Genomic DNA, 11,355 nt, shown 5'->3' on the forward strand with positions numbered 1-11,355 from the left:
ATCAACACTATATTAAACAGAGTACCTTTATATATATGGCACCTAAAACAGAAGAGAAAATGTCCATAAATATTGTTTGTATGCTATTCAAAGATTGTTATTGCAGAAAAATCATGTTTATTTCTAGGATGTATACTGAACAAAAATATAAATGTAACATGCAACAATTTCAAAGATTTTACTGAGTTACAGTTCATATGATGTCACAGGCGTCGTAGTGAGCAGACCAAGGTGCAGCGTGTTTAGTGCTCATTCCAAATGCTTTAATGAGTAACACTTACAAAATAACAAAAAACAACCAACAGTTTCGTCAGGTACAATAACTAAACGGAAAACAACCACCCACAAAACCCAAAGGAAAACAGGCTGCCTAAGTATGGCTTCCAATCAGAGACAACGAAAGACACTTGCCTCTGATTGGAAACCATACTCAGCCAAACATTGAAAACGAAACATAGAAATGGAAAACTTGAACAAATTCCCCTAGAACCAAAAAACCCCAAAACACACAAAACAACCCCCCTGCCACGCCCTGACCATTCTACTATGGCAAATGACCCTTTTCACTGGTCAGGACGTGACATATGAGGAAATCAGTCAATTGAAATAAATAAATTAGGCCCTAATCTATGGATTTCACATGACTGGGAATACAGATATGTATTTCCAGATACCTCACAGATACCTTTAAAAAAAATGGGCCTCAGAATGGACCTCAGGATCTCATCACGGTATGTCTGTGCATACCATAAGACCACAGCCACCATGGGGCACTTCGTTCACAACGTTGACATCAGCAAACCACTTACCCACACGACGCCATGGTCTGCAGTTGTGAGACCGGTTAGACGTACAGTGCCTTCAGAAAGTATTCACACTCCTGGACTTTTTCCACATTTTGTTGTCTTACAGCCTGAATTTAAAATGATTTAAATTGAGATTTTGTGTCACTGGCCTACACACAATACCCCATAATGTCAAAGTTTAATTATGTTTTTGAAATGTTTTTATTAATTCAAAATTAAAAACTGAAATGTATTGAGTCAATAAGTATTCATCCCCTTTGTTATTTCAAGACAAAATAAGTTCAGGAGTAAAAATTTGCTTAACAAGTCACATAATAAGTTGCATGGACTCACTCTGTGTGCAATAGTAGTGTTTATCAAGATTTTTTAATGACTACCTCATCTCTGTACCCCACACATACAATTATCTGGATTTCAAACACAGATTAAACCACAAAGACCAGTGATGTTTTCCATTGCCTCGCGAAGAAGGGCACCAATTGATGGATGGGTAAAAATAAAAAAAGCTGACACTGAATATCCCTTTGAGCATGGTAAAGTTATTAATTACACTTTAGATGGTGTATCAATACATAGAGTCACTACAAATATACAGGAGTCCTTCTGAACTCAGTTTCCGGAGAGGACGGAAACCGCTCAGTGATTTTACTATGAGGCCAATGGCGACTTTAAAACAGTTACTGAGTATAATGGCTGCGATAGGAGAAAACTGAGCATGGATCAACAACATTCTAGTTACTCCACAATATTAACCTAATTGACAGAGTGAAAAGAAAGAAGCCTGTACAGAATAAAAATATTCCAAAATATGCATCCTGTTTGCAACAGGATGCATATAAGTAATACTGCAAAAAAATTGGCAAAGCAATGAATACAAAGTGTTATGTTTGGGGCAAATCCAATAAAACACATTACTGAGTACCACTCGCCATAGTTTTAAGCTTAGTGGTGGCTGCATCATGTTATGGGTATGCGTGTAATCGTTAAGGACAGGCAAAATCCTAGAGGAAAATCTAGTTCAGTCTGCTTTCCACCAGACACTGGGATATGAATTCCCCTTTCAGCAGGACAATAACCCAAAACACAAGGCCAAATATACACTGGAGTTGCTTACCAAGACGACATTGAATGTTTCTGAGTGGCCTAGTTACAGTGTAGACTTACGTCGGCGTGAAAATCTATGTCAAGACTTAAAAATGTCTGTCTAGCGATGGTCAACAACCAACTTGACAAATTATAATGTGCAAATATTGTACAATCCGGGTGTCAAAGCTCTTAGAGACTTACCCAGAAAGACTCACATCTGTAATCAATGCCAAATGTGAATCTAACATGTATCTACTCAGGGGTGTAAATACTTATGTAAATTGATGTTTCTGTATTTCATTTTCAATACATTTGCAAACATTTCAAAAAACATGTTTTGAATTTGTCATTATGGGGTATTGTGTGTAGATGGTGGAGAAAACCAATCTATTTAATACATTTTGAATTCAAGCTGTAACAGAACAAAATGTGGAATAAGTCAAGGGGTATGAATACTTTCTGAAGGCCCTGTACTGCCAAATTCTCAAAAACAACGTTGGATGCGGCTTATGGTAGAGAAATTAACATTAAATGATATGGCAACAGCTCTGGTGGACATTCCTGCAGTTAGCATGCCAATTGCACGCTCCCTCAAAACTTGAGACATATGTGGCATTGTGTTGTGTGACAAAACTGCACATTTTAGAGTGGCCTTTTATTGTCCCTAGCACAAGGGGCACCTGTGTAATGATTATGCTGTTTAATCAGCTTCTTGATATGCCACACCTGTCAGGTGGATGGATTATCTTGGCAAAGGAGAAATGCTCACTAACAGGGATGTAAACAAATTTGTGCACAACATTTGAGAGAAATAAACGTTTTGTGCGTATGGAAAATTCAGGGGATCTTTTATTTCAGCTCATGAAACATGGGACCAACACTTTACATGTTGCGTTTATATTTTTGTTTAGTGTAGATATAGTGGACGACTAAGTTAACATTACACAGCGATGTCATCTTTCCTAAGACCTAAAAGCCAACTCTCATTCCTGGAGTGACAAGCTAGCTTCTTGCTCTAGAGTTTTGCATGGTTGGCTTGAGTGAGGTGTGCCGTTGGGAACGGAGGGTCGAATCCAGGGTCAATGCAGAATTACACTCAACAATCTGTGGCTACTGTAGTTTGTCTTTTTTAATCACTGTGTAAGGTCACGTTCCTCTGTTTTTCCTACTGACCGGTGATCTAATTACTTTTGTACAGCAGAGCTTCATTATGTTCCCATTAATTAAACTACTCGATCACAAGAGACCAGGAGTTGTACAATAACACTGTTCACATACCCTAATACCAGGGAGAGGAATAGCCCTCTGTGAGAAAGAACAATCAGTAATAGCGCAGAATACTGCTAAATATGTTTGATGTTTGTGAATGCTTAAATATGCAATGGCTTGAGACTTATGAATATGTGTACTAAACCACAGCATGTAGATGGTCAGAGCAGGTAAAGCTAATTTATTTCAACTGGAACTGATACATTCTCCTGCATTTACAGAGTTTGCAATCATCCAGTATGCTGTGGCCCAAACATCAAGTGATGTATGTAAGCGTGACAGGTACATACCGGGAAAAAAACATCAATGCTAAGAAAATGGAATTGTCTATATTGATGAAATGACTGACCAATCGTATCATACATATTTCTTAACCTGCATCTGAAAACGTTCAATATTTGTTCTTCTGCTCCATTACAGCAATGTGGATGAGGCTGCTACACCATGATCACAATATCACGCTCCTCTTTTAGATCTCTGCATAGGCCTGGCCGGGCAATGGACCTATGGAGTGAGTAGCAAAGTCCAGTTCCGAGTATCATTATTGGGAAAAGGATGAGAGAGGGTGTCCTGTGGGTCTAATGGATCTATGACCCGGTGCTCAGGAAGCTGACCAGGGGCTACAATCCGATTAGCCCTGTCAGGCTCCAGGGAACAGGGAGGAGTCACTTTCTTACTGGGAGAGGCAATGAGATTTCCCCTCTCTGCATTACAGCCAGCATACTGACACATTAGACAGGCCATTCACTCAGGCAGCTCATCAGTCAGACGTAGGCACGTACAAGAAACAAAAGAACACGCTTAAGGAAGCACCTAGAACACACACACACACACTGCACAGAGGCAAACACCCCTAGCATGGCCTCTGTCGCCCAACTGTAACATGACTACTGTATTATATGCAAACAACTCACCAGACAGCAACATAGGGTCCTTGTCAACAGACTTTTTTACATGGTCAGACTCTCCTGTCAGCGAGCTCTCATCGATCTTCAGGTCATTTCCCTGTATCAGTATCCCATCAGCAGGAAGGAGATCGCCTGTGTGGGAGCGGGATGCAGGAGGAGACATGGGACCAGAGACTTATAAGGATCTATAAGGAATTATAAAGATCCAAACATCGTTATAACTGCTTAATAAAAGTATACACAATACCAGATATGTTTAATGAATTATATGGTTGCTGTAAGGACCACGAATGCCACAAATGCGTTTTACACAGGTAGCTATGTAGATAGTCTAACCAGGTATACTACACAGGTGACCTCTCCTGATCCTGGACTGACCGTATTTGATTTGGGCCACATCCCCGACCACCATTTCGGCCACGGGGATCTGGATGACGGTGCCGTTCCGCACCACGGCGAATCGCTGCTCCTGCTCGATGCGGCTCTGCAGTCCCCGGAACTGTTTCTCCTTGCTCCAGTCATTGAAGGCCGTCACCAGCACCACACAGACTACGGACAACAAGATGGCTGCGCCCTCGATCCAGCCAGCCTCCGCTTCGCCCTCATCCTCTGCACCGGACGCCACGTTCCCACACGCTGCAGAGAGAGGGAGAGAGAGAAACAGAAAGAAAGATGACAGAGAGAGACAGAGAAAGAGAGGGGGCAGAGAAATTAGGGAAGACAGAACTCCACTCACCTGATGAGTTACCTTAACTGATAGAACTGAAAACTTGGGTTAGCTCCCAGAGGTAATATCTAGGCATTAGCTCAGAGGGCTAATGCTTTCTTAAGGCATGCGGAAAGCCCAAGTTCAATACCTGGATAGCCAGTCAAACCTACCTTCGCTCTCCTCTCCGGGCGGTTGGTAGAAGGACAGTGCGAGGGAGATGATGGCAGCTATCTCCAGGATGATGAGAGTGACATCCTGTAGGGCCTCCCAGACCAGCTCCAGGAACGACTTGGCTTTCTTAGGAGGGATAAAGTTCTGGCCAAACACCTGGCCACGCTTCTCCAGGTCTGACGGGTTGTCTGACAGGCCTAGAGGAGAGGGAATACTGCTACTGACAATGGTGTACGGCATCCCATCATTCACCTCACTGGATTTAATGTAAAACGCTACTAGAGGGCATTAGAGTCTGGCGTGAATTCAGTAGGTATAGGGGGTAGTTCTGTCAGGATGCCTACATAAGACTAAACCTTTGTCAAATCGCAGGTCTCTGACATGAATCTGTTGAGTTTCAGTGCATCATGATTCACAAAGTCAGTGTGAAACACTTCATGATAGGTTCATATTAGAAACGTGTCCTTGTGAAATAATGTTGTCATAAACAGTCATTACATTATATTGGACATGGTCATAAAACTTGAGAAAATGACAGTTTAGGCCATGTTTCTTATAGCCTTGTGTAGGCATTATGACAGTGCTATCAAAATGTCTACAATAGAGCAGACAGAACACAGTATACGGCATCATTCAATTACTTCTGTAAATGTACATGTCAATAGACTCACTCACATGCATCATATGACAGAAATATACATGTTTGAGTGCTGGGTGCTCTCTTGGTGAAGTGAGATAGATGGGGTGTGAACAGCACAGATGGCTAAGTCAGTGTGTCTGCTTCTCTGTGGGGTGTGTGCTCTGGCAAGCACACTTAGGCAGACTGTCACACACTCCTCATGTCCTTCCCTGCCAAACGTCACCTGCTGCTACTGGCAACCCAGTCATCACTCTCTCTGTGTCTCTTTCTCTCCCTCTCTCTTTATCGGTTTCTTTTTCACACAGTCCCATTTCGTCGGGTAGTCAAAATGTAGTCGCACCATAACCAGAGCTAGGCCTGCACCGCACACAGAACTCCATGTGACCTTGACCAAGTTCAGAAATTGTGTGAAACAGTCGGATGATAAAATGACACGTGAGTAGCGACATCTCAGGTTGAGGAGATATGCTAATGAATCATTTATCTGAATGGAAACTCTGTGAAAATTCCCCTTTTACTAATTCAGACAATATTCTTGCAGTTTCTATGGTAATGAAAGGTTCATGAACAAATTCCTCTTGATCTCTCTAACAAGATGGTGCCGACAGACATGATCACTCTGTTTCTACCTCCTAGCCAACTTTGCAGTATTGACTATCATGTTTTGGAGGGTAATTTCTTATATTATTTCCTCAGAACATTTATTTTATTATTACCTACACCTGGAAAAACCTTTTGGATATTAGATATATATTTATAGTCCGGTCTCTGACATTGCTCGTTTAGATGTTTCTTGATTTCTTTATTTTTCTGGATTATGTGTGTATTGTTTTGTTTTATTATTGCAAGGTATTGCTGTACTGTTGGGAGCTAGAAAGCATTTCACTGCACCTGCGATTACATCAGCAAATCTGTGCACGTGACCAATAACATTTGATTTGATTATTGAAACATGTATTTCTATTGAATTATAAAACATTGTTTTGTAATCATTATAAAAGTTTGCAGATATTAGAGGTGTGTTGAATTGTAAAAACAGGAATATTTAAAATTGTTCTTAAAAAATGCAAATCCAAATGAGACTCCTTTGCTCTGTACTTAGTAATTTCCACTTAAGTAAATTGAAACTGAAACCGACATTAATTGGAAAGTTCCCATTCAACTCAACAGCATAAGCAAAAATCCCTGTTTAAGATGATATGGTGAAGAACAGTAAGGCACTTGTATCATTTAAGGTCATCTGAGTTTTTTTTCAATTACATCATTTGAAACTATAGTAGTGAAAATAAAGTAATTATGCTGAAAACATGAAATGCTCTTATAGGTTTGAGCATCTCTCCTCGGGCTGATTTGATGTTTGCTGGAGGTTGAATGAGAGGAGGTGTCTGTCTCTGCCTCACACCCACCAGATTGCTGATGCTTTTGTAGCTTAGCAACGACATGAAAGCATGTTCGGGCAGACTGGGTTGGGAATACAAAAATACAGATAGAAAACCAGATGGATGAGGACAGTACAAATGATGACATTGAGTAAAGTAGAAACCGTCTATGCAAACACGATGGCAGTGGCGCTATGGCATACAATATCATCAACTGGTTCTTCATAAAAAATTCAGTTGATTTAACATATTGGTTTGAATTTGATTAGTAAGGTGGACTAATAATGTGCATCTTGTGTTACAAGTGAAGTATGTCACTCTGAGAGTGGTGTGTCTGAGTGAGACTCTCACCATCGGCTGGGGAGGTCTTCAGTCTCTGACAGAGGCCCTCTGTGTCCGTGTAGTTCTCCTGGATCTTCTGAATGGCTTCTGCACCCCTCAGCTCCATAAGGTCCCGCAGGTCCTCCAGGGTAGCCCCAAAGTCCCCTGCATGGTTGACCTCCATTCCCCCTCCACTACCTCGCTTCTTGGGTTTGAACTCCACCGAGCTATTGGCTAAGTCCCCCATGATAATGTGTGGTTATAGAAATGTGTTGATTCTTCAAAAAAACAATGATTTTCTGATGGACTCCTTGGCCAGGGTAGGAAGTGGGGTATGCTTGACTATGTGATTTTTAGATTAATGTTCCCCCATGCCACTCCCTCCTTTTCCCCTTCTATGATTCTCCATATCAAGGCATGTGTGGAAGAACATATGGAAATGTTTTTGTTGTGTGCTTTGACGGTGGTTTATTCCACCAGAGACCTTAATCTGGTGTTTCTCACAACCCCAGAAGAGAAAAGGGCATCACGCTAAATGATAGGGAGGATACCAATCCATAGAAACAGATATTTGTAAGGAGAGAAATAAAAAGAAGAGCTCAAACGTTTGAGTGTAAAGAGTAAGAGGCTTCAGAAGGTGGCGTGTTGGATTCACCTAGAGGCTGGAGAAAAGGGGTTTTGTAGAGAATATTCTTTTATCATTCAAACCTATCTATAAATCAAATTGTTAGCATTTGCCAACAGAGAAAAATAACTATTAGTCCCCTTAAAAGACTTTATAGTCAGGTCTCAAAATAACTCTCAGATTGTAAGGAATTGAGGGTCTTGGCAGAATGTCACCATGTCATGAAAATACGATCTATCATTTGTATTAAAGATAATTCCTAGTGACCCAATAGGAGTTGCTGGAATCCCACACCCCCTTCACTGGGAGAAGAAACAAACAAAACAAAAAAAACAGACACCATAACTTATTTATAAGAGGACTATTGAGTTGGAGTTTATTGATTTAGGGGGTTAAGGCCTCTCTGGCTTGAAACAACTTAACAGTGGGTTGGCTCTCTGATCATGGGGACATGCGTAACCATCCTGAATGCTCATACTAAACAAATTAAGGAGAAAGGCATTGGGATGAAAACACATGCAAATATACAATATCTTTATAAGACTGATGCTGTTATTTATCTATGACTCCAAGTCACATCTTTGAATTGTGACTTCAAATAGTACAGTACATCATTACAGAGAAATCTTTACATTTCCTTATGATTTTATACTTCATAATCAATGGTTTAAAGGCCTACGCAAATAATCCGATTGTGTGTATGGGATTTGCTGATTATTTTGGCCCTAATGAATTTGACAAGCTTTTAGCCTCCTAATGCTACACTTTTCTAAACTTTGTATAATTATTTATGTTTGCATAATAACCTCCTCTCTTAATCATCTTCAAACAGAGAATGTTATTCCCTCGATGCTATTCCATCCATACATGACAAATTAGGCCTACTATATGCGCCCAGGAATCATCAAAATCCCAAGAACATTTTTAAGGTTAAACACAAACAGTAAACACATTTCCAGAATATATTTGTTCTCACAGTACCGCCTTCTGAATGAGCGTCGTCACGCTCTTATGGAAATAGCCAATCCATGTCTAGAATGGGTTTTACCAAGGCGACGCGCACAGCCATGATGCTCAGCGATCTGGGATTCAGAGAGGATACTCTCCTCGGAGTGATGCGAGGGTAAAAGCACCTCCATCGTGGCACGAAGCATTATACTAAGATGTTCTTATATTTCCACAGTATCAAAGAGCGAATGGAAGAATAGCTGTTTATATATCATTCTTTTAAAAAGCATCCCTTTCCCTTGCAACACGGAGCATGTATTATTGTAGTAGTACATTGTCAAAATCCACCGTGCCCTTTACTTGTAACCTTCAGATATCAGTTGTTAACCTTGGTCTGCACAAAAATCTATTTTGTCAACGATATCCTTCCATTACGATAGAAATGCACACCAAAGCATGGAATTATACACCTCTTAAATTCGGTTTCATTTTTATTTTCTAGAGGTGGAATGGGGTATGATGGGCCTAATATGAATAAGAACACATTTTCGAGGCAACAGATTTCAGAGGAATTGCAGCACATAGAAAAATACGATTGGAACATATTGCGTTTCTTGATAGTGGGAAAACGATCAAATTCTGCCCGCGTGAATGTGCTACATTTAATACGTGAGCTGGCCTAGGCTACTGCAAGGTTAACACCGGATAGACACCGGCTTTGGTTTATTTGCTGAATAACTCATCTCTGTGGATTCGGACATAAATCATAGTAGTGACCGGTAGGCCTATACCCTATTCCCAGAATACGCCAAATCGGGATTTCAGATATTCCAGATGCCAGTGCTTCCCTACTAATGAATCATAATCTATTCCTGTTGCCCACAACATTAATGTAGCCTACCTAGATAACTGATACATGTTTTATAGCATTTCATATTGATAAAGGTAATGTAGCCACTGTATGTTCAGTGTTGGATGCATGAATAGGCTACGTTTTATCTCATGGAGTAGTCAGTATTAGCCTACCAGTCCCATAATATATCAATAGCCTTCTAGCGAGAAAGGTATAATAATAATATAAATAAATAAATGGTGCACATCATCGACATTTTCACAGGTCATTCAAATATCACGAGGCATTTTGAGTCAATATTATCCTTAGCCTATCATAATAACAGAAGAACACCACTGAACGGAGTTAAAATACTCACCCGGCCATGTCCAAGGACGTCAACAGGGAGTTTAGAAAAACAGAAAATACAATGTTCTTCACGTTCAAATTCACTTCAAATCCGACAGAGAAAAAAACGTTTGAGGGATGTATACCGACGTGATGTCCCATCTGTTGTTTCTGGTCAGCATATAAAAATGTAGAGCACAGAATTGTGCAGACGTCTAGGCCTATGTGGAATTCCTCTAATGCTGAAGAAAATGAAATGATACAGAGTAGATATTAGCGTGTTTGCATAAATGAATGGTTATGGACTGCAGGTAGCTATTTGATATTATTAGGCCTACTGTTCTTGTCGTTGTTCCCAATGTTTCTCGTTGCTGTTATTTTTTGTCTGAGAATACAGCATAAGCTCCAATGGGTAAGCAAGAATTTGGGTCTACATGCTGAAAAGATACCTCGCTAACCGCACTGGTCCTAAGGTGATGGCAACATTCAAATGGGCTGTTCTATGCGACGGGTAGGAGGGGGAGGGGAGGGGTGGATGGATGGAGGCTGCCACTGCCGAGCTTGACGCTCGTATCCCTCCCTGCAATCCCTCCGTTTGCACACCCTGACAGTACAGTTAGACCAGAATATTGGTACTATATCCCTTGATTGACTGTCTGAGCCTTAGACAGTCATTGGAAAAACTAAATGTTTACAAATAAAAATAATCATTAAATCATTATTATAATAAATTAAAATCAGAATGACTTCATCAATTCATGGAGGTAGATAGGCCTACAGTGCTTTCGGAAAGTATTCAGACCCCTTGACTTTTTTCACATTTTGTTACGTTACATCCTTATTCTAAAATTGATTACATCGTTTGTTGCATCAATCTACACACAATACCCCACAATGACAAAGTAAAAACATGTTTTTAGAATTTTTTGCAAATGTATTAAAAATAAACACTGAAACATCACATTTACATACAGTACTAAAAAAAAGTTTGGACACCTACTCATTCAAGGGGGTTTTCTTGTTTTTACTATTTTCTACATTGTAGAATAATAACGAAGACGTGAAAACTATGAAATAACACATATGGAATCATGTAGTAACCAAAACAGTGTTAAAGAAATGCAAATATATTTTATATTTAAGATTCTTCAAAGTAGCTACCCTTTGCCTTGATGACAGCTTTGCACACTCTTGGCATTCTCTCAACCAGCTTCATGAGGTAGTCACCAGGAATGCATTTCAATTAACAGGTGTGCCTTCTTAAAAGTTAATTTGTGGAATTTCTTTCCTCCTTAATGTGTTTGATCCAATCG

General features: G+C 40.1%; 1 protein-coding gene across 8 annotated transcripts in view; it reads right to left on the reverse strand.

Annotated features, from left to right (window-relative positions):
- Positions 1-10,542, reverse strand: part of LOC115165896 (plasma membrane calcium-transporting ATPase 3) — a 32,359-nt gene extending 21,817 nt beyond the window's left edge. For 7 of the 8 annotated variants that reach the window (XM_029719375.1, XM_029719373.1, XM_029719374.1 and 4 more), the window contains exons 1-5: positions 10,074-10,542; positions 7,320-7,951; positions 4,949-5,146; positions 4,448-4,705; positions 4,076-4,201 (exon numbers count right to left, since the gene is read on the reverse strand). In XM_029719375.1, the coding sequence (XP_029575235.1) occupies positions 4,076-4,201; positions 4,448-4,705; positions 4,949-5,146; positions 7,320-7,536 (799 nt within the window). In that variant the 5' untranslated portion in view covers positions 7,537-7,951; positions 10,074-10,542. Of the gene's footprint in view, positions 1-4,075; positions 4,202-4,447; positions 4,706-4,948; positions 5,147-7,319; positions 8,217-10,073 lie in introns of all 8 variants that reach the window. The other variant, XM_029719372.1, reaches the window with a different exon arrangement.
- Between the last annotated feature and the right edge of the window lie 813 nt (positions 10,543-11,355).

Source organism: Salmo trutta, chromosome 28 (genome assembly GCF_901001165.1).
Source record: "Salmo trutta chromosome 28, fSalTru1.1, whole genome shotgun sequence".
Classification (NCBI taxonomy): domain Eukaryota; kingdom Metazoa; phylum Chordata; class Actinopteri; order Salmoniformes; family Salmonidae; genus Salmo; species Salmo trutta.